Raw genomic sequence first — 25015 nt, 5'->3', positions numbered from 1 at the left:
TAAGATCGCAGCAAGGTGTTGGGCTGCTGCTCATTCTGATCCATTAGCCCTCGGCTGCAGTCAGAGTGAGGGATGAAGGGAGAGAGGGAGGTGGATGCCCACAAGGGGCAAGCTGGTGAATGGCTGCTAACTTGCAACTGCAAACCTCCATCCTCCCGACTTCATTGTCATGTCCGACAAAGGCTCGTGGTTAGCCTTTCTATTATGGCAAGGCAAAGATTTCTCTAATAGTCTCAAGGGAGGTGGAGGCAAGCGGAATAGTGTGCGAGGGAGGCTTCTCACACATGGCTGCATTCACCCTTGTCAAAGAGTAATGGTTCCACGTGCAGTCACGCATTAAGGGGCAGGGCACCCATCCTTGGTCCGCATGGATGTCCTTCACCTGGAAGGGAGGAAGTGTACGTGAACATTAAAGCAACTAGCAGCAAGAATGAATGCAGGAAATCTCCAAACAGAGCAAGTAGACATATATTTACAAGTGCCCAAACGACATACAATGATTATATACCCATGCAACCAGTATGCATTCAGGACTTATTAAGCTTTCCAACTCTACGGCCACGTCTAGGTACATCCCTGACATCCGCAGCACAGGTGGAGGCAGTCAGTTGACTATTTGGCCTTCCTGTCTGTGATGACTTTGGCGGGTGTTGTCTGGAGGTCCGAGGGCTGCTTATGGTCTCCTGCTCAGGGGCAGGTGCACCCTTCTTGGCCTGAGCGGCTGGAGCTGATTGGGTCACAGGCAGAGGGGATTGAGAATGTCTGAACATCCTTGGAGTATCCTGGCTGGATGCCCCTGGGATGTCCGGCTGATGCTCTTCCTCCCTTTGGGTACCTGAGGGCCTCTCGCTGATTCTTTGAGGAGAACGGGCAGCTGGAGGAAGATCGAGGTGCCCTGTCCCCCCTCTCACCTAGACACTGCTGGAACGCAGTCATGGCTACAGTGATAGAGTGCAGGTCTGAGTGCACTCCTGATAGAGTTTGTGCTGGACCTGCAACTCCATGGTGTCCACGGCCCTCCCCATGGAGACTTCAATGTGCTCACATGCCACAGCCCTGACACCAGAGACCATGCAGGCAGACTCCTCCATTTCTCATGCTGCTCTGTTGAGGGCCTCTAACACTTCTAATTTATGTCCCCGTGCTTCCCTTTGTACCTCCAACATTTTCTCTATGGCCGATTCCAGAGGCTCATCATCAGGCTTGGATTTAACAGGTTTCTGATCTCTAGCAGTCCTCTGTGTGCCAGAGACCATGGCTGCTCCTGCCTCTGCCTGCTGCGGACCCATGCCTGTGAAATGACCACCCAGAGTGTGAACCCCAGCCTACAATAGATCTAAGACCCACCGAGGTGTGTGTCTCTGGGCTGGAAGAGAGTGCAGGTGGATGATGTGATTGCTCTACAGCTGAGAATTCTTTTTCCTCCTCATAGGCCTGGGGGTGTTGTATATCACCGCTGATTACCATGTTGTGTTGTGGTGTCTCAATTATGAGATCTTGAGACTTGGATGTTCAAACATGAACCATTTATTGTCAATCGTTAACTATGTACAGATCTTGGGTTACTGTCATGCATGGTGCTGCTGCCATGTAGGTCGGTTGCTTCTAGAGTGTTCTTTCTGGACTGTTCTCTCAGTCTGTTACCATGTAACTCTATGCATCCTACCATGGGCAGTGTTATGCTCCAGTCCCACATTAACTCTTGCTCTACCGAGCACCTTTCCATTACAATGACATGCTGGCACATACAACATCATACAACAGGAGCTTGGGCTTTTTTCACTGGAGGAGACTGGCTTCCCCCTCTTCTTCATTGAACCTGAAACGGAGAAAAGAGAATGAGTGGCTGGCTGGACTGGCTCAAACATTGCACGTATCGATCACCTTGAATTTTCGTAGGTCTCAGAATAATGCATGCTTGCTCACTGGATTGTTGGGTGAGGCCGACCTCGCCCTCGGCACAGGCACGGTTCCTATCCTCCCCTTCCAGCTCTGCAGCTTGCTGCGCGAATGCAGTGAGGATTGCGGCTCTTACATCCCACCACCCGTCTGCTCTCCCTCCCTCCCAGTGTGGGCTGTCTTCTCCTGCATAAAGATGGATGGTGAGCAAGTTTAATGAAAGACCAGGTCACAGGCTGCTCATTCTGTGGCTACTAACTGACCCCCTGACTCCCTGAAGTCTGACCACCATGTGCAAGGCACAAGTCAGGAGGGTGATGGAGTGCATTCCAGCTGCCTGCATGAGTGCAGCTGCAGAAAGTCATAACAAGCTAGACAGCATCTAGGGCAAAGCAGCATGCTGGATTGGCACCCCTTCCACTACCTTCAACATTCAGTCCCTCCACCACCAACACAGAGTGACAGCAGTGTGTGCCATGCACAAGATGCATTGCAGTAACTCATCAAGGCTCCTTTGATATCGCCTTCCAAACCAATGAGTTCAACCAGCTAAATGGGCAATGGCAGCAGGCGCATAGGGACAGCAGCACCTGCAAGTTGTCGTCCGCTCCACACCCCATGGCTGTGGCTTCACTGTGGCTGGGTCAAAATCCTGCTATTGCCTCCCTAACAGCACAGCACATGGGCAGCAGCAGTTCACAAACGCAGCACCCCACCACCTTCTCATGGCACTTAGTTATGGGCATAAAAAATACTGGCCTTGACAGTGACGCCTATGCCCCATGACAGAATCACAAAATGAGTGGTGATGTTATGACATAGCTGTTGGTAAAGCTGAGTTATTTAAAAATCCCAGAGGGAAACTTTAAACAACTGTCATAACCTATAACTTTAAGTGGTATATTTGAGATGCAGCTGTAAATTCAGAAATCAGGCCATCAGTTCTCGAGAGGTTTTACGTCAAAATACATGAGACATTTATTAATTTACACAAGTTAAATATATACACATGGCTACAAATTACTACTATCATAATTTATAACAAATTCCCAAACTAATCTCCATTAAGGCAACAGCAACCCATAGACTTCCAGCAGACACCAGGCAAAGCATTTTTACCTTACAAATTCAAAATTAGGTTCCTTTCACTTTGGTTCCTGTGGAGACAGTTGGAGGCTTACAGCTGCTTTGATCTTACATTGCCTGTGCCCCTGCACACACAAAACTGCTGACTGTTATACCCAAAACAGCTTATTGAATGTAACTTCTCATTGTATCGCCAGCCCCTTTGAACTTCACCTCTTCCAACAATAAAATCCCTTTCATAGTGTCAATTTTATTAGTAATATAAACATATTTCTTGGTGTCTGCTAGCTAGGTGCCAGATTTCACTCGCTTTCCTGAATGTTTTATTCAATAAAATGCAAATGTGCTCTACCTCTCTTACATCTCAAAACTTGTATATATCAAAGCACCCAGACTAGCTGGCTTTAATCCAATTAAGACACACCCACAGACTAAACCTCTATTTTATAAGGAAAAATAATTTCCAATAATATTAATACATTAATAGCTTCATGACAGTGATGTGAGTTTGGAGTGAGTAGAAGGCCCACTTATCCTAGCGGAGCAGAGTAGATTATTGACCCTTTCCCTGCACTGCAGGGTGGTCTTCCTGTGAACCCCATGGACACTGACCACCCTGGCGACCAGCTATCAGGCTACCCTGGTCAGTTGGATGTGCCTCCTGCTGCCATCCTTTGGAAAGAGGATGTCCTGCCTTTTTCCTTGATGGCCTGGAGAAGTGTCTCCAGGGAGGCAAAGCTGAATCATGAGGCTGAAGGTTGCTTCCTTCTGCTGCACATCTTTCTGCAAGTGTCCTGGCGCATCTAATGAAGGGCTGTCCGCATACCTTTTAAAGATGGTGCCAGACATGATGGCAAGGTGGCTGAGTTCCTGTCCGCCCTGCCACAAGACTCGACTTAATGAGCTAAACATGCGCGATTCAGCAAGCTTACCTGCCTTGCTCTTCAGCAGAAGTCCCTTCACCTTCCCACTCCTGCCACAGGACTTTGTACCGGAGCGGAAAATTCTACTGAAGATTGTGGTTGGTGATGTCATGCACACTTAAAACGCAGGAAATGGTGCATCTTCAAGGACTAAGGACATTCTGGAAGGAATTATGTTAAAAAGACACTGTCCCTTAAAGAGCAGATAAACTGGCAATTTTACTGGCTGGGTCTTCACAAGGACGTGGTGCAGTTTCGTAAAATGTGCCATACCTGCCAGATGGCGGGAAAACCACAACATGCAATCAAACCAGCACCTCTAATTCCCGTAATAGTTTTTGAGGGACCATTTAGTAGGATGATAGTAGACTGTGTGGGGCCCTTACCAAAAACAAAAGCCGGACACCAGTATGTCCATACTGTTATGGATATGACAACTCAATTTGCAGAGACCATCCCTTTAAGATCAATTACAGCTAAAGTAGAGAAGTTAACCCAATTTTTTACTCAACATGAATTACCAGTGGAGATCCAGTCGGAGCAAGTTCCAATTTTGTGTCCAAAATTTTTCATGTAATGAGTAGTTTGGGTATAAAACAGTTAAAGTTCACAGCATATCATCACAGGGACAGGGGGCTTTAGAGGGGCACCACCAAACTCTCAAAACAATGATTGGGACAAAGGCATGAATTTTCTTTTACTTGATACCTGAGATTCACCGAATAAATCTACTGGTTTTAGCCCTCTTGAATTAATTTATGGACATGAGGTAAGAGGTCCTCTGAAATTAATCAAGGGAAAGCTTTTAGGATAGAAGGATGAATTCTCTATGTTAGATTATGTGTCCGTCTTCCACGAATGGCTCGTGGAAGCCTGCAAAGTGGTTCAAGGGCATCTTAAAGTTTCTCAAACAAAGATGAAGGAGTGGGCAGATAAAAACCCTGAGACCCAAACATTTCAACCATGGGATGAAGTGTTATTGTCTTTACAGGGGGATTCTCTGAAAGCACAATTCCGTGGTCCACATAAGATCATTAGGAGGATTGGTAAAATAAACTATTTGATAGACACTCTAAATTGCAGGAAAAAGAATCAGCTACGTCATATCAATATGTTGAAACAATACCATCGTATGGAGGCAGATAAAAAGGAACAGGTATGTCAGGTAGTAAGAACAGTGAAGGATGGAACAGACAGTGAGAGCGAAGCAGAAGGAGACTTAGACAGTTCCCAAATTGAGCCTGCTACTATCTGGCTAGCTAACACTGAAATACTAGAACATTTTCATACCAAGAGGCAGGACAATGAAAGGATCTAGTGAGGTTACTTAAAGAATTTAAAGGGATCTTTAGGGACAAATGAGGATGTACAAACTTAGCCATACATGATGTGGGTGCAGGAGAATCTCCCCCTATGAAATAGCATCCTTATCACTTTGGGCTGGAGAAACAGGCTCAGGTGAAAGCAGAGATCCAGTGCATGTTGGAAAATCACTTCATTGAACCCAGCCAAAGCAGCTGGAGCTCCCCTGTTGTGTTAGTGACGAAACCAGTTGGTTCAACCAGATTCTGTATAGACTACAGAAAGGTCAATGCAGTAACAAAAGTAGATCCCTACCCAATTCTTTGCTTGGAAGACTGTGTTGACAGAGTTGGCAGTGCTATGTTTCTTACTAGAATAGATCTGTTAAAGGAATATTGACAGGTTCCTTTAACACCCCGAGCTAATTGAATATCAGCCTTTGTCACGCCAGATGATCTTTTCCAATGCCGAGTGATGCCATTCGGGCTAAAAAACGCCCCAGCAACTTTTCAGAAGCCAATGAACCAAGTAGTGGCTGGTGTTCCTAACTGTGAGGTTTATCTTGATTATGTACTGATTTTTAGTGACACTTGGGAACGCCACCTGAAACAACCAGAAGCCCTGTTTAAAAAACTACCATCAGCTGATTTGGTAATAAACCTCGCCAAAAGTGAATTTGCAAAAGCACGATTAACTTATCTAGGTCATATCGTAGGACAAGAACAAGTGTTGCCAAGAACAGCAAAAGTACAGGCATTGGTGTGGAGTTCCATGCCCCTAAAACTAAACAGGAGGTCAGGAGGTTTTTGGGGATGTGTGGGTTTTAATGAAAATTTGTACCATACTTTAGTACTATAGCTGCTCTGCTGACAGACTTGTTACAAAAGAAAGCCAAGCTAGTGTGGACTGGAGAGTGCCAAGCATCTTTTGAAAGGCCGAAAGCAATTTTGATCAATGAACCAACGTTGATTGTTCCACATTTCACTAAATCCTTCAAAGTAGCAATTGAAGCTAGTGACCTGGGGGTGGGTGCAGTCCTGTTACAAGAAGCTGAATTGGGATTAGAAAGGCCCATGGGATACTTTTCCAAAAAGATGAATCGGCATCAAAAAAGATGCAGAGGAGAGGGAAACCCTGGACTTGTTATTAGCGCTTAAATGTTTTGACATGTATGTCCGTCATGGATACAGGGAGATATTGGTATGTACTGATAATAATCCTTTATGGACAAATTTAAAAACCAGAATGCCAGACTATTTCAATGAAGTTTATTATTACAGCCTTATCACTTAAGGGTTGTCCTGTTATGGCACAGTCAATGGTAAATGATGAGCTGCTCAAATTCCAAAGGGAAACTTGAAACAACTGCCACAACTGTTTTGCAATTTGTATAAATTTTGAGATGCATGCCTTGGGTTCAGTAGTAACACTACCATTGAGTCTTATAGGTTTCTTACAAAACTAAATTAAACTTTATTATTAGAACAAATGATTTTAAGTATATACATGGATCTAAAATTTCTACTATGATAACTTCTAAATTCCATAACTAATCTAACTCCCAGTTACATTTTCATTAAGGCAACAGTAAGGCACAAAGATTTTAAAAGACCCAGGCAAAGTAACACACAATACCTTGAAACAGTTGAATCCAAAGTGGGTTTTCTTAACTTCAGTTCTTTGTAGACAGCAACTTGAGGCTTAGATGCTGAAGGCTTTTCACACTTGTTAGATCTTAGAATGCCTACCCTTGCACACAGCCTTCTCTCCTTTATCCGTATTTCCCCCTTTGAATGCAAATTCCCATTGTTTCACTATGTCTTTGGACTTTACTTCCCTAATAATAAGAATCTCTCAAAGTACCACTTTCACCAGTAATCCTTGTGAAAAATAAATACACTGTTTCTTAACTTCTCCTGCTAAGTATGCTATTTCATTCCCTCTTTTGAATTCAATCTAGTCTGGTTTGTTAAAAATACAAATGCTCCCTTTACACCCATGTTTACCTACTTAACATTTCAAACATAGATTAACTTCTGTTACATCAAAGCCTTCAGACCAGCTGCCTTTAATTCAATTAAGTCACACAAATGCACACACACACACAGCCATAGACCCATAGACACAGACCACGCTATTACTCTACTTTATAATAAATTCCAATAACATTATGAAAATTATTATATCTTCCTGACAGTTCACATTGTGGGAAAAAAACAATGTAATTGCTGATGCTTTGTCGAGAGTTTAACTTTGCCTAAAGGCCAAAAGAGAGTAACTGTATTAGCTTTATATAAAAAGTGACTGAATGAGAGTGTGGATGTGTTTTAGTATTTTTGTTTATGTTTTATTACACTTTGCAATGAAATGCAAGTAAAAATGGGGCATCATTTCTCCAAGGCGGGAAGTGTCATGAACACTTTAATCACAGAAAATGGTTCGTCTTCAAGGACTAAGGACATTCTGGAAGAATTGGTGTTTTAAAAGACACTGTCCCTTTAAGGGTTAATGCAGGACTCTGATTGATATCCCTGGAAAAAGTGGGGTCCTTTTACAAGAAAGGGTAATTAAGCAATTGAAAAAAAAGGCTGTAAACCTCTTGACCCTAGTGGATTGTGTACAAAGGGGGCCACATGCTTTTTATGGCTCTGAAAAAAAGCATGCCTGGAAGACAATGTGCTAAAAAAAAGCGAGTTTTGGTTTTGCTTTGAGAAGAGAAGGGCCAACTGCTTGAGAAGGAAGACAGCAGTTTTTTTGTAGTCCAGAGCCAGCCATAGCGAACAGTGAATATAAGCTGCTCCAGAGATGCTCTACATCCTGGAATAGATTACCCTCAAGTATTCCTCGAATCTGCCTGGAAAGCAGTGCCAGAGTAATTGATTGTTTTGCGGATCAGTGCTGAGAGACCAACCATATAACCTGGGTGCCATTCCAAGAATGCCACCATCTATCCTTTGCTTTTGAACCATTGACTTTTAATTTTGGCCAAATTCCTCCATTCCTATTTTTATTTTGTATGTGTGTGTGTGTGTGTGTATGTGGCCTCGGGTATCTGGAAAGAGTAATTAGTATAATATTCCATACTGCATGTTAATAAGCTTTGCCTTGCTATTCGACAAGACTGGTTTTATAACAAAGAAGATTGTGGTTTATTGAAAGAAGTTTGGTTAAAGTCTCTTTTATTCTAAGTAACTGTAGTAAAGGTAAATCATTGGCCATTTCTGTTGAATGAATTGAACATTTAAACTAATGTTGTGGCCTGTGGGAGTAGTGGGGCTAGAGCGACTGCGCACTCCTCCCATCCCGGTCATAACACTGATGATTGCTCAAGTTCTATAAAAGAAAATACAATTAGTATTTCAATGGTTTTAATTAGACTATCAAAAATAAAATATCTTACATCAGTTTTATTGAATTAAATTTATATTTCCCTCAAATTTTCAAAGTTATTGTAGCCTCTAACCACAGATCACTATTATTCTTCAGGTGAAAACTTGAAATTTTTAAAAATTTCAAAAATATTTAAAAAATATAAGGAACCCAATGAAATAAGTGCCAATAGATATTGTGCTCTATTCACCAGCTATCATGATAGGATTTGAATCCATGCCCCAGAGCCTTAGCTTGGGCTGCTGGATTACTAGTCCAGTGACATTACCACTGTGCCACTGTCTCACCACAATCAGCAGCTTTCTGGTTGAAAGTTGTTGGTTAAAATGATTGCGCTGATGTCAGAAGCTCATGTCAGGAACATTGAAAGGTGGAAATAATCCATTTAAGTTACAGTTCTGCTTGTCTTGCAGGATCAATTTTTGATTTTTGAATTGTCCAGCAGTTCACTCACCTTGTGTTGAAAGCACACTGCCCAGCAACAGGACCAACAGGAAGGTTCATACCTACCTGGACCTAAAGCATCGAACTTTCCCACTCTTTCTGATCCCCCATTAATAGAACATGGACCTCTCAACCCTCCCCACCAATTTCCCAGCCTCAGTTTATAGTACGAGAAGAAGTTTAGGGGTGACAATGAAGGTCGACAATCTAGATGACATTGTAGAGGAGGTAAGTTGTTACTCACAAGAAGGAGAAAATAATATTATGAAGATAAGATAAGAACGGTTATTTTTCCATTCTGACTGACCCTTTTCCAGTGATAAAGCTAATGACACATGGAATTATTTACCGCAAATGGTAAACTCAGTGTATAAAAGAGAGAGTTGATGCCCACAACACACCAGCTGCAAGATGGCAAAGCTTCTACTTGGAACAGGTAGGCCTGTTTTACCATTTAATTACCTTTGATATTGTTATAAAACCATGTTTTATAATGAAAATGACTTTATTTATTGAGGGGCTGAACTCAGCACATAATTTTAACAAGGCTGAATGACAGCATTTTAAATAAATGCATAACAGTGCGGATGCTGGAAACCTGAAATAAAAACAGAAAATGCTTCAAAAACTCAGCAGGTCTGGCAACGTCTGTGTACTGCGAAACCGAGTTAACGTTTTGAGTCTCTACGACTCTTTTTCAGAGCTAAAGAGGAGTTGAAATGTGATGGATTTTATATTGTTTAAGAGGGGGTGGACAGGTGAAGCAAAATCAAAGGTCAGGGATAGATGGGAGCTAAGGAGAAATTGACAAAGATGTCATGGACACAGGACAAAGGGAGTGTAAAGGGTATTCTAAAAGTGACTTGAACAGCAGCTCCTAAGATGGCCGAACATTCACATAGCTGTACCCTACAAATTATAAGGCCACAGCAAAGAGCTGGGCTGTCTAGAAGTAGCGCATAAGAGGCAATTAACATAGATGAATGATCCCTCTCCTGAACCATTCACAACACATCCAGACTTGACCAGTCTATTCAGCTGGGTGTGGACCAAGCCATTAAATCAATTGCTTTGGACAATGGACCCTGACTGAGAATGGAGTTCCATCAGCCATATAATCTAATAACTTTTAAACAGTGGATTTGAAACCGGCTTAGCATGCCCATGTTTGGATAACTGGCCTGTTTGTAAGAGGAGATCATGTGATGAGCAAGCTAACCCTCTTTGTGTTTTAAGAAACTGCTTCTTTCCAGGCCAGTCAGAGTGAGACCAGAAAGACCCTCAGTTGGCACCCACTCTTTCTCTCCTGCAAGCTTGCACCCTGCCTGTTTTTTTGACCAGCCACACACTGCAGGCAGCTTCTTAAATATCAATGCAGCAGCTATTCCAGAAGAAAAGACAGAAACTGTCCATAAACATCTTTGAATCGTCTTGAGGCAGAATCCGGAAAGACCATTGAGCCCAGTGTGTCTGTACTTTCCAACGCAAGTGTCAGTGAGTGTTGGGGAAATACTGGGTGGGATCTTCCTGCCCCGTCAGTGCCAGTCATCACCCCAGGTGGGACGGAAAGCTGTTAAAATGCATTAGCTCACCAGATATTCCTGTCCCACTCCTGACAATGTGCCCCTGGTGTCGGGGCAGAACATCCCGCCCATTATTTCCTTTTCTTTGCATACATACAAGAAAGCCTGTCTGTGTGTGCCTTTCATAGTCACAACACTTTAACAGTTAAACACTCAGTGAATTGGCAAGCAAATTCTTTAAAAATACCTGTTGTGGTTAACCAAGGGGTTAAAAGAGAGGGGAGCCATTCTACCACTGCTCACCCGACGTTAATAGGAATTAGAGGGGCTGTGTTTGTGATCAGACCTATCGGCAGTGAGGAATTGGAAGAGGGAAATCACATTGGTTCCTAGAAGTATTAAAAAACTTAGGCATAGGTTTACAATATTGGAAAACTTAATATATCCACATTCTAGGATAGTACCTTCACAGAACAGAATGAAGTAACTAGGGACACTTTCAAATCCTTATCCATTGAAGAGTTAGGGAGTTTAGCTCGACATTTAGAAGTAAGTTCCTGCCCAAAGCTAGGAAACTCGAAATCCTCAAACTTCTGGCCACCTTGATTTCAATTGAACCTGAAGAACAGGAGGAATGGAATCTGAAACGGACAGGCTAGCATTAGTAAAGATACAGCTGGAGCAGCGGAAGCTAGAGCTGGAATTTCAAGCAAAAAATAGGAAATAAAAAGACAGGAGAGAAAGGAAAAAGAGGAAAGATAATTCAAGGTAAAAAAGGAGAGGCAGGAAAGAAAAGAGAAGAGAGAATTCCAGGAAAGAGAGCGAGAAAGAGCCTTCCAGGGAAAAGGGTTTGAAAGGGTGTTAAAGGCACAAACAGATCAGAGGCTAAGGAACTGAGTAGGAAAAGGTTGGCTGTATGCAGTGGAGACATCAGCAGTAAGGCAAATGGCCATAACTCAGGACTGGCCGTTGGACCCCTAAAGTACTCAGACTTGGTACCAAGGTTTAATGAAGAGGATGTGGGAGTGCTTTTGTCTCATTCAGAAAATTTGCAATGAGGTTAGATTGGCCAGCAGAAATTTGAGCCCGAATACTGCAAAGCAGATTAACAAGGAAAACCCATGAAGTTTATTCCCTATTGTTTGACGAGAGTTCATCAAACTATGGGATGAGCAAAAGTGTCATCCTAAATGTGTATGAGCTGGTACTGGAGGTGTACCGCCAAAAATTCTGAATTTCCTAGCAGCAACTTGAGCAAACTTATATTGAGTTTGAACCGTTTAAGCAACTTGCTTTCAACCGATTGATACGGGTGCTTCAGAGAGATCCTACGTACAAAAACCTCAGAGATAAAAACCTCAGAGATGTGATCCTCCTTGAAGAATCCAAAAACTCACCCCCCCTTTCTGTAAAGACCCATGTTGAAGAGCAAGGGTTTTCCAAAGCCAGACAACCAGCGATTATGGCTAACTGACAGCATGTCTGCAAATTATTTTCCCAACAGGAATCTTTCCCTAGTCACACCCAAAAACTGATTAAGGATAGAAGGTGGGAGAATGATAGGAGAATAAGCAGCCACAGGTGAGAATGTAAAAATGGAAGCTGAGGGACTCCTCCTCAGCCTGAAAAGGTGGGTGTGGAGAACAGGAGCGATGCCTGAAAGCCTGTGTTCTTCCATTGTAACAAAGCAGGTCACCTCCAAGCTGACTGCTGGAAACTAAAGAGAAAATCCGTATGTTTTCTCAGGGTACAACCTATTGGATTATCCACCTGCTGTTCCTCCACTAAATGCTCTTTAATAATAACATGCATCTGTATGTTTGTGTTGTGATGCAAAGTAGCATCAAAGTGCAATTGTGCAGTGAGCAACCGCATTTTTATGTTAATTCTCAGGTTTACCCAATTCTTTTTTTAACTAATGGTGAAGTTAATGAAAATAAATAGAGTTAGATTTCTTTGGGTGATAGCAGTATGACTGCAAGAAATCACTTTGCCTGGCATTTTTTGCAATAGCATTAACCTATTTAGGATTAACTGGTTAAATTAGCAAAGGAGTGCCATACAACCACATTGGTAATGGGTGGTTTGCCCCAGAAGATTTTCTTTGCAAAGGTGCAGTCAGAAAGTTGTTTGGCATTTCAATTTCTGTTCATTTGACTGAAATATTTCCATGAGTAATCAAATAGCATCAACTATTTCTACATGGATAATAGTGTTGCAACTTGCTATTTCTTTCTCAGACAGTTTTACATCAGTTACAGTGCTCGATATTTCAAGTTTATGGAAATCTTAACATCATTCCAATATTTCCAGGTGCATTTGAAAATTGATCTGTCTGTAGAATTTAATATAGCTACTTCCTTAAGCTATATCAATTGCATGACAACTTGAAAGAGGAATTTACAGCTTTTGTCATTTAAAATGTTTTCCATAAGTGCTTTCAGAACCACAGCTAAATGGAATGGTTGAAAAGTTAGTTTCTGATGTAAAATAATGATTTTGGGGATAGTTTTAATGAAATCTGCTGTTGTTGGGTAAGGTCATTCAGCAATGCAATTCAAAATCATTGAGCTGGTGGATCAATCATGTTATTTTAATTAGTCTGCAGCTAGATTGTAGCAACATGCAATAAATGCAAGGTCTTGCATTTGCATTCAGTACCTCTCTATAAAGGTCCAGCTCACATAAGAAGATCAAGTGTCCAATGTTGGTAAATCACTGCATCCCATCAACCTCAAAATGTAAACTAAAACAAGAATAGGTCACATTTATATATCACCTTCAATGTAGAAAGCTACTTTATTTCTGTAGAGCCAGGAGGAGCAGGAGTGTTGCCCCTCACATCACAGACTTGTTGATGCACCCTGTTCCCTCCCCCATTGTCCAAAATGTACTTCTCCTGCAGGGTGAGCTAGTTGTGGAGGCAGGACTGATGCTGACTGCTCATCCAAAGATTAGTTAAGGCCCAAGGCCCAATTCTGGGATGAAGCAGTTTAATTTCTATCCCATTGGGGTTGGGGAGGGCAATGGTGTTGAGGATGCTTTTAGCTGAAGATGGGCTGAGATAGGAGAGAAGCTGGAGAATGTGGAAATAGGCTGCTTTTGTGATTGAGAGAATATGGGATTGAACACTCAACTGGGGACTGAATAGGACATGAGTTGGCCAGCAATCTGGTTCAGTCTGGGACATAAACAGAAAGGAGTTGGTGGTAAAGTTGGAGATGGGGGCTGTAGATGATGAATTCAGTCTTCCTTCGAATAGCTCGAAAACATGTGGTTTATCTGAAATTGTTTGTTGGGCAAAAAAATCTGACAGTACAGAGGCAGAAGAGCAGAGGTAGAGCCAGGTGTTATTAATGCACTTGCAGGTCCTGAGCCCATGTCTGTCGATGACCTCACTGAAGGGCAGCAAATGGGTGAGGAAAAGAGTCTGACCTAGCATCGATTCTTAAGGGTTCCTTTTCATTCATATAATAGCATTGCTGTGAACCCTTGAACTTTTAAGCATATTTTGATCATAATTTTAAAACGTATCTTATATTCTTCATTCCAGCGGTGGTCTTGTTGGCGTGCCTGGAACTGGGTGAGTCTTTGTGCTTTTCAAGCATTTTTAATTTTATGTAATGAGTAGAAGCTCTGTCCTGATTTTCTTTTTTCCTCACTCTCAGGCTCTGCCTTCAGACTGGTTTGTTACTTTACAAGCTGGGCTCAGTACAGACCAGGAGCTGGGAAGTACAAGCTAGATGATTTGGACCCTTGCTTGTGCACACATCTGATCTACGCTTTTGCAGGAATGAAGGACAATCAAATCACTAACTTGGACGCGAATGACCTAACTCTCTACCACAAATTCAACAGCATTAAAAACAAGTATAATTATACAATAAATATTGAGAACGTGCCTGAGTGCTAAGTATAGATTGAGGTCCCTATTATATTCTGTTCTACGTTAAAAAATTATGCCCAATTGTATGTAAATATAATGCGACTGACCCAGTCAGACATCTGATATATGGGTGAACTTGGGTTATGATGATTTGTGTCCCACTGGCAGAGGTGAGTCAATGCCCAATGGGTCTGACAATGCCTGACGCAATCATGATATCACCATGTTGTACCATAAAACCAAAAAGCACTTTATATTCATTCAACATTGCAAAAACCCTTGAGCTGGTAGATAAAACTGAGAAGTAATTTTAATTAGTGTGCAGTTAGTTGACTTGCTACATGTACTAAATGCTGCTCTTGCATCTGAATCTCGGAATGCACAGATGTACATTGCCATGAGTGTCATGCAATGCAGAGTGTACCTGCATGTAGAATAGAATCGAATCATAGAATGGTTACAGCGCAGAATGTGCAGAAACACGGCTTTGGGAGAGAGCTGGAGTTTGCACTCTGTTCAGCAACACGTTAGTGAGATGGAATTTGCATTTTAATTATTCCAGCCAGCTAAAAAGCACTGATCAATGCGTGTTAAATATTTTCACAAAATTGACGCGACTCCCTGTTATTGTAGCTCAATGATTAGAGCTTTGGTCCCCCGTGTTTTTAAACTCCTCCTTTGCCATTTGTGCTTTCCTGCCTTAGGGGACAACCAGGTGACTTGCCACAGGGCTCTGCTGCTGCTGATCACTGCAATTTTCATGTTGCCAACAAAATTTATAGAGGTGGGAGTGACAGCCTTTGTAATTAAGGCAACATTTGACTGACTGTGACATCAAGGAGCCCTTGAGAATTAAAAACATTCAATGGCATCACCATCACTGCACCCTAACCCCACTTTCAACAACTTGTGGGTTACCATTGCCTAGAAATTGAAGTGGACCGACCAGATAAGCACTGTGGATATAAGAGCGGGTCCAAGCCTGGGGATTCTAAGGTGAGCAATTCATCTCCTGCTTTGGTCATCAAGTCCTGCATTGGGACTTGAACCCAAAGCTTCTGGTTCAGAGGCTGGGACAAAACTGGCCCACATGACCTCCTACTGCCAGCTACTCAAGCACAATTAGGGTTGCGCGACAAAGGCTGGCCTTACCGGGGATGCCTATAATCCTACTTCAACCTTCCTCCTCTTTCCTGTGGCACATCATGTTGCGAAATGTTTGTCCTGCGCTGAGGTATTTCTGTTCAATTAAAATTTAGCACCAAAAGGAGAAAGCAGTAGAAAGATTAGGACAATAATGATTTTCACCGGTTACTTGTAGTGGAAATAAATGCATTTGCTTATGTTCCTTATTCTAAAAGCACAATCTGTTCAATTTTACAACAGAAACGAAAACCTTAAGACACTCCTGTCCATCGGAGGCTGGAATTTTGGAACTCAGAAGTAAGATGGAAACATTTATTTTAGTATTGGGTGAAAAATGATGATTTTCCAATTGCTAATAATGTAAAAGAAGCTGGTGTCAAAGAGATAGATTTGGAAAAGATAATCATGTAGCTTTAGATAAATATACTAATTATCTGATAATGAGCATACTGTGACTATGTTCAGCTGCCTGTAAGATATAATCCAAAGAATATTAATAAGATGATATCTGCAAGAAACAAATGCATCATTTTTGCATGGACTTAATTTAAGATAATGCACTCAGTGAAGATTGATTCAACTGATTATCAAGTGCAGCAACAATGCAGCACCATATCATAATTATATTTTTGTAAATTATTATTGGTTTCCTGGTATATTTTGAAATTATAAAAAATACGAAGCTCTTAAAGGTTCAAGTGGCAAGTACTGAAACCAAAATATACCTGTTCTGACTTGTTTTATATTCTACTCTACTCTAGATTCTCCGCTATGGTTTCCACATCAGAAAATCGCCAAATTTTCATAAATTCTGTGATTAAGTTCCTGCGTGGTTTTGGGTTTGATGGTTTGGATATTGACTGGGAATATCCTGGGACACAAAACAAACATTTCTTCACTTTGTTGGCACAGGTAGGACCAAATGTGTTTAACAGGATGTTTAGTCTACTAGCTAAAATAAAGCATCATTCAAACCTTTTTGTGATTGTAAATTTCCTCTCAAGGTCCTCACCAAGGACAAGGGACATAGGAACAAGCGGAACAAGTGTAGGCTATTGAGCTCTTCCAGCCTGTTTCGCCATTCAGTGATATCATGGCTGATCTGCAACCAAAGCAACGAGATATGCGTGCTTTGAGAGTCAGTTTTAAAGGATAGAATTTCACAGAATTTGTGAAACATGAAAATGGTATGTTCAAATGTGAAACATATGAATTTATGCAGCAAAATAATTTAATAAAATCCTCACTAATCACTGTACTGGCTACTGTGCAATAGCAGTTATCGATTTAGACTCCACTTAAATCCGGTCCTACCTCTGACTATACCCTTAGATTAGATAAATTATTGTCTGACTCTTGGCCATGGATACATTTTATGAAGCTGAAAAATTCTCTAGTCCATGTTTGAAACCCTCCATTTGACGAGGATCTGTTGTTAAGAGAAATCTTATTCATTTTCAACTTCTAGGAAATGGTGGCAGCCTTTGAAGCTGAGGCGAAAAGCACTGGAAAACCAAGAATGTTGCTCTCAGCTGCAGTTCCTGCTGGAATGGCTCTCATTGAGATGAGCTATGAGGTTTCTCAGCTTGGACAGTAAGTATCCATGTTAGTCACACAGTACATAGTGCAGGGGAGATGAAGAGAGAGAGGGGCTGAATTTGCCAACTCGAGTCTGAGCTCGACTTCTGACATGGTAATGCTGAGAAAACTGTACAAATGCTTCTTTCTTTCTTTCAATGAGTAGTAAAATATGAAAAGCAGGTGAGTAGTAGAAAAATAAATTTGAATTATGCATCTCCTTTCAAAGCTTCAGGGCATCCCAAAGGTATTCACTGTCAAGAGTATTTAGGAGTACTGTAGACACTGTTGTAATGCTTGGAAATGCAGCAACCAACAAACTCACAGCAACACCCCAGAAACAACAATGAGATGATGACCAGGTATTCTGACATTTTTCTTGTGGTTATGATTGAGAGATAAATGTCATTCAAGAAACAAGGAGAACATGTTACTCTTTTCTTTACTAAAAAAGACATTTCTAAGTTATATAAGAAGTGTCCATGCGTTTAGATTCCCTCTCCTCTATCTGTTATGTAGTCTATTATGCTTTGACTTTGTTTTCTCATTTCGATCCCTGAATGTAAAGGCCCTTCTCATCAATTGGGTTTGATGTAAAAGTTATATGTTACAGATTCTACTGCATTGTGCTCTGGGCAGACCATACTTACTATATCCATTTCTGGTCACTGCAGCATTTTGGAGACATTCAAGCAATGGGGACAGTGTAATAGAGAGTCACATGGTTGAACCTGAGTGTCAATGGTTCCACCCAGTGATCCATAATGATTCCATTTGGCTTCGACAATGGGCGTATTAGCCCATTTAGGTGCCTAAATAAGTTTCTTGTCTGTTTCAGATGAGCACTGGCCGCTTCCTAGCTTGCTTGAAAATCGAGTTGGACAGGTGTCCGGCTGTCAGTGGCCAGTACATTTCATTACTCTTCATTTTTCAGCATAAAGAGGGTGATAGGATTTTAAAAAATGCCTCAAACATTTTAATATACTATAGAAACACACGGAGGTCTTAGTGGTGGCTCAGTGGTAGCAGTCTTGGCTCTGAGCCACAACTCAATTTGATTGTCTCAGCTGACACACCAGTTCCATGCTCAGGGGGTGCTGCACTGATGTCTTTCAGATGTGATGTTAAACTGAATCCCAGTCTGATCTCCTAAACAGATGTAAAAGTTTCCATGGAATTATTCAAGGAAGAGTTCTCCCTGTGTTCTGGCTAACATTTATTCCTCAGCCTAATTTGTCATTTATCTCAATGTGACAGTGAGTGCGCGTTGAAAATAATTCATCATCTGTGAACTGCTTTGGGATATCCTGAGGCTGCAAAAGGTCCTGTATAAATGTAAGGCCCTTGCTTATTTTCCGTAGTTTTAATTGTCAGAGCTAATTTATTTCATGAGTTACATGATTACCATTTATTTTAGTAGACAAGATATAAGTGTAACTCAGGTCTCTTTTCATGCAGATACTTGGACTTTTTCAATGTGATGACATATGATTACCATGGATCCGGGAGTATTGTTACTGGAGAAAATAGCCCTCTTTATCCTCTCCCAAATAACAACCACTATACCAACCTTTACTTTAACGTGGTAAGTGTTCATGAAAATAATATCCAATCCTATTTATTATTTCCAATGGGTAACTGTCTTCAACCAGATGGTTTTCAAAGCCCTTCTAACATATACTTTCATGCTTTTTTCCTTCTGTAGAACTTTACAATGAATTACTGGAGAATTCAGGGAGCTCCTTCAGAGAAACTGAACATTGGATTCGCTACATATGGCCATACCTTCAAACTGACCACATCCGACACTGGGATTGGAGCCCCATCAGGAGGTCCTGGACCACCTGGGCCGTACACCAGAGCTACTGGAACCTTGGCCTATTATGAGGTGTTGATGCCGATGCAACTTCTTTATTCGAAAATATCTTATACTAATACTATTATAATACTAACCAACCAAGTACTGAACTCTACCCGATAAAAAGCTCAGTCTATGCTGTGAGAACATCTGCATTAGCTCAACCATATGAACCTCCTCAGGCAGATTAGGTAGCATGTTGCAATGTATTTTAAAAGCATGTGCATCCCTTGTGCATTTCAAGGGATGAAAGCCCAATTTAAGGCAAGCAATGCATTCTGACATCCTTACCAAAGACATCTCCATCTGAACATCTGTCCCATGTATGAAGACCTTGCTGCCTCTGCCAGCATCACAACACATGGCCTGGCTCAGCTTAGGCACCAAAGGAACAGGAGCTGAAACATGTGTCATCATACTCTGATGGACAGAGACATAATGCTACACCCTCCATTATCGGAAGGTGTTTGACCGTCTTTCTCTGGCCATCGTTGTTAGTTTTGTAAAATACACATTGAGGTAACGTGGAGAATATAACCATTTACATTCCCAACCTCTCTCCCTACACGAAATTCCAGGGTTTTTTGTACAGAGGTTACAGTCAATCCTTCGCAGTTTGTGTGCCAACCTATGCCTTATTTCCACATTGTTGGAAGGGTAAGGAAACTGATGTTGATGCTATTACTTAAATCGATCTCTTTATCATGTGTGTGAGTAAACTCCAGATGCTTCTTTGGCTCCTTCAGTGCCTCAGATTGGAAACATGCAGTGTGAGGGATCATTGATTACCTTTTAGTAAAGGGTAATATTAGCCAGCATTTGCTGTTTATGATTAAAAATACTTTTTCAACAGCAAAAAGAATATTGCCCCTAGTTTAAGGATTGTAATTGAGAGAAAATGATGGCTGAATAAATCAGTAAAGAAAAGTTAAGTGAAAATGGTCGTCAGTCTACATTGCAAATCACTGATCATTTGTGACCGCTGATGATTTGAATGCCATTGTCTCACTCTCCTCACAGATCTGCACAATGTTGAAAACTGGCACTTCCGAATGGGATGCTCCACAGATGGTTCCATATGGTTATAAAGGAGATGTATGGGTTGGATATGACAATGAGAGAAGCTTTGCAGACAAGGTATCTTTGATAAACTGATGTCCTACATTTTTTATTTGGTGGTTTTGCAATATTTGTTGTGATATACAGCTAGTTTGTCACAATCAGCATGAGGATCATGATGTTTTATCGATTAATTGAATAGCTGGAACATTACGCCATTACACATACGATTGTTGGAGAACACCTTATGGATGAGATATCTTGTTTGATGTAATTTAACTAGCATTTTTATTTATAATTGAGTCTTCTATGTAAGTGTTAAGAGAAGTTCATATTTCTGTCAACTCACCTCTTTGTAGCAGATAGCAGTGCATTCTAGACCTTAACCGCTCACTTTCAATCTGTGACCTCTCGATCTTGATCCTTTCACAAGTGGGAATAGTTTCTCCACATCTCCTCTGTCCAGACGTGTCATGATTTTGAATACCTCAATCAAATCTCTTTTCAGCATTCTTTTCTCAGAGGTAAACATCCTAATTTCTCCAATCTATCTTCATAATTTAAGTTTCTCTTCCCTGGAATCATTCTCATGAATTTTTTCTGCCCTCTCATCTTCACGTCCTTCCTAAAGTGCGGTGCCCAAGACTGGACGTAACACTCCAGCTAATGCTGAACTAGTGACTTATACAAATTCAACATAACCTCCTTGCCCTTGTAGTCTATGCCCCTATTAATAAAGTCCAGGAGACTGTACACTTTAGTCAGCACTCTCAACCTGTGTTGCCACATTCAATGTCTTATGCACATATATACTAATGTCCCTCTGCCCCTGTATCTTTATTAAAGTTGTACCCTTAATTTTATACTTTCTCTCCTTGTTCTTCCTATCAAAATAAATTGCTTCACATTTGTCTGCATTGAACTTTATCTGCCACCTGTCTGACCATTACACCAACTTGCCTATATCCTTCTGAAGTCCAACTCTAATCTTCTCACAGTTCACAATGCTGTCAAGTTTTGTATCACCTGTAAACTTTGAAATTGTGTCCTGTACACCAAGGTCTAGGTCATTAATATACATCAGGCAAAGCAAGGGTCCCAACACTGACTCCTGGGAAGCATCAGTTATATTTGGGTAAAAATAGTTATTTAAATTCATTCACGGGATGTGGGCTTCGCTGGCTGGGCCAACAATTATCGCCCATCCCTACTTGCCCTTGAGAAGGTGGTGGTGAGCTGCCTCCTTGAACTGCTGCAGTCCATGTGGTGTAGTTACATCCATAGTGCTGTTAGTGAAGGATTTCCAGGAATTTGATCCAGCAACAGTGAAGGAACAGCAATATATTGCCAAGTCAGGATGGTGGGTGGCTTAGAGGGGAACTTCCAGGTGGTGTTTGCAAACAAGGATTTGTGAATTAAAATGATGAACAATGTCTTTCAGGCTGAGTGGTTAACAAAGAACAACTTTGGAGGTGCTATGGTGTGGACTCTTGCTATGGATGATTTCTCTGGTGCTTTCTGCAACCAAGGGCCTTATCCTCTTATTGGTGCACTGCACACGAAACTTGGAATTTCTACAGGTAAATGTCAGGATTGTTTAGACTTTGACTGGTTACTTGTTGTTACCAGAAAGTCAGCATGGAGAACCGCTAATAACTAATATAACTTAGCAATTATTTGGAGTACCTAAAGGTATTTCTATTTCAGCATTGTTGGAGCCACATAAATCTGACTACTGCATTATTGCTAAGTGTCTACAAGCATAAAATTCATAAAACAGGATGAACCATACAGTAAAATAGTGAAACATGTAAATATGTTATTGCGGCCCAGGTTGCAGGGATGAACTGATTACTCTCTTTATCCCACTTTTGAGTTGGTTGTAACAGAGTTTGAATTTAAAAAGGAGGTACGGTTGCCAATTTATATATATTTGACCGTGTATAGCTTGGTGTAAGAAATAAGCCAGCCAGGTTCCTTAAGTTAACAAGTAAAGAGTTAGTGTTATTGGTAAAACTCACTCAGGTGAAGATGTAAAAGCTATGAACAACAGGTTTAAAATGAACAAATATGTCCAAATCCAGCTCACACTGTAGTATTAGGTTTGTAAGGTTTAATGTGTGGCACTGTATAAACAACACTGCCCATAATGATGATGCAAGAGATCCAGAGTCGAGAGTGAGAATGTTTCTAGCTTCAGCAGACTAATATCTCGATTTGTATATCTGTATATAGTTCAGTTAAATCTAATAAACCAGCTATTGTTTAGACATAGAAATGTCTCAGCAATCATTCCTCAGCCAGTCCAACCAACATACAATACACACAATCCATCACTCCCCATCCCCCACCCAACGAGCATACAAAAAGGAAGTCAGACTCTGCAGGATATCAGATATTGAAAACTTGGCCAAGTCACAAGTAGAGTCTGTGAGAAAAAAAAATCACGGGGTGACCAGATGCCGCTTTGCAGCTGAAGGGTCCTGGTCCACAGTAGCCACTGGTTCTAGGTGTTTTTCACAGAATCACAGAATCACAAAATCACACAGTGCAGAAGAGGCCCTTCAGCCCACTGAGTCTGCACTGACATGTGAGAAACACCTGACCTACCTACCTAATCCCATTTACCAGCACTTGGCCCATAGCCTTGAATGTTATGACGTGCCAAGTGCTCATCCATGTACTTTTTAAAGGATGTGAGGCAACCCGCCTCCACGACCCTCCAAGGCAAGCGCATTCCAGACCGTCACCAACCTCTGGGTGAAAACAGTTTTCCTCACATCCCCCTAAACCTCCTGCCCCTCACCTTGAACTTGTGTCCCCTCGTGACTGACCCTTAAACTAAGGGGAACAGCTGCTCCCTATCCACCTTGTCCATGCCCTTCATAATCTTGTACACCTCGATCAGGTCGCCTCTTAATCTTCTCTGCTCCAATGAAAACAACCCAAGTCTATCCAACCTCTCTTCATAAATTAAATGTTTCATCCCAGGCAACATCCTGGTGAATCTCCTCTGCACCCTCTCCAGTGCACTCACATCCTTCCTATAATGTGGTGACCAGAACTGCACACAGTACTCCAGCTGTGGCCACACCAAGGTTCTATGCAACTCCAACATGACCTCACTACTTTTGTAATCTATGCCTTGATTGATAAAGGCAAGTGTCCCATATGCCTTTTTCACCACCCCACTAACATGCCCCTCTGCCTGGAGACAGTGGTTTTGATTTGTAACTCTCCTTTTGGAACTTTTGGTTTGCAGCAATAAGGTCTTCTGGTGAGTTTTTCAAATCACAAGCAGGTCAGCTTTGTTGAGAGAGGTAACAGAAGAAAGACAGATGGGGTAAGGCTGTTGCCTCTGAGGCAGTCTCACTTTGAATCTTCAAAATTCAGTATCTTTTCACCCAAGAGCTGGATTATGTGACCTCTCTCTGAGATCTCCAGGTCTCCATAAAAAGCAACCTGTGTCCTTCTCAAATGAAACACAATAGTTGCTGTAAGCCAGTGTCCTTTGCTTAGAAAAAAATGCCCTTTTCAAAAAAGGTTAATTCACGTGAATGTCCATCCGATGACATTATAAATTAATTTCCAGATGATGACATAATAAATTAATATACATCCAGTTGATGGCATTATAAATTAATATTTTATATAACACATCATCACAACATTAACAGGCTAACTCATGATTTTGCACAGGTTGTTTCATCCAATATGCATTAATAGTTAAATAAATTGAAGATGTGCAGTGTATTATTGTGTCATTTAAAAGGATAATGGAAAGTGATACAAATGTATCAATTTTTTATCAGATGGAGTTCAATAACATTTTGTGTACCTTGACTTAAAATAAAACTACAATTAAATCGCTCTTCAAAATTTGCACACCCACAAATAGACTCCAGACAGAACTGGCTATGTCACAAGATTTGCTCAGTAGCCCTTATTGAACTGAATTTCCAATCAGCTCGCTCCTGACCCCGTAAGGAATTGAGTTCTAGCTGAAGATTTTCAATGCAGCAACAGCCCTTGCCTTTAGAATGTTTACCATTGTTTGCTACTAATTTTGAAGCAAGCAATGAATTAATTAATTTCATTCCCTTCTAGATTGTGTTCCATCTAAAACAACACTGCCGCCAGCTGTTCCTCCTACTCATGCCTCTAGTGGTGGTGGCAGTGGCGGAAGTGGTTTCTGCGCCGACAAAGCTGATGGTGTCTACGCTGATCCAAAGGACAAGAGCAAATTTTATCAATGTGATGATGGAGTGACCTACTTGAAGCATTGTGTTGCTGGATTAGTCTTTGATTCTTCCTGTGCCTGTTGCAACTGGCCGCAATGAGAAAGCAGAAGGTAGGCTTGCTTAGTAACCTAAGTTACAGTTTAAAGCAGGCTTTCTGTGAAAACAATAATGTTGAGGTGGTGTAAAAGATCAATGTAGCTTTTATTAGAAGTCCTGAAATGGTGCATCAGGAGTTCAAAGTAGATGGGTAAAATTTAATAAACCACATCGCTGGGTATACAATTCCAACGAATTCTCACAATGTGCATGTCAAATGAATGTAGGTTCATTTTCCTAGTTTTGGTTGGGTTGAAATGGATGGAGTGCTCTCACATTGGTGTTATTTTTATTAGTTCATGGGGTGTGGTGTGGCTGTCATGCCCAGCTTTTATTGCCCATCCATTACCCATCATGAGCCACCTTCTTCAACCCTTGCATTCCCACAGCAGTCCCCTGGCATCATAGAGATCTGCAATGATATTTTCACAACACAAGGTTACTGAGTTTTATTTCAGCCTAAGCTGCTTTTACATAAATGTTCCAGAAACTGGTTGTGGAATTGGGGAAGTCTTTGCGTGTGATCCTGGTCAGTTCTGTTGGGTGAAGATGTGTTGTTGGGGAAGACAAAAGGCGAGGAAACA

General features: G+C 41.4%; 1 protein-coding gene across 1 annotated transcript; it reads left to right on the top strand.

Moving 5' to 3' along the window:
- The first annotated feature begins 9455 nt into the window (after nt 1-9455).
- On the top strand, nt 9456-24434 carry LOC144684067 (acidic mammalian chitinase-like). The gene is made up of 11 exons (XM_078547781.1): nt 9456-9480; nt 14121-14150; nt 14236-14437; nt 15840-15896; nt 16361-16511; nt 17068-17192; nt 18636-18762; nt 18883-19065; nt 20056-20172; nt 21536-21674; nt 24202-24434. Exons 1-11 carry the CDS (start codon nt 9456-9458, stop codon nt 24432-24434), a joined length of 1389 nt encoding a protein of 462 aa, XP_078403907.1.
- The last annotated feature ends 581 nt before the right edge of the window (nt 24435-25015 follow it).

The sequence above is a fragment of the Cetorhinus maximus genome, chromosome 8, assembly GCF_964194155.1.
Source record: "Cetorhinus maximus chromosome 8, sCetMax3.hap1.1, whole genome shotgun sequence".
NCBI classification, from domain to species: Eukaryota; Metazoa; Chordata; class Chondrichthyes; order Lamniformes; family Cetorhinidae; genus Cetorhinus; species Cetorhinus maximus.
This window is presented reverse-complemented; position numbering and strand designations above follow the sequence as displayed.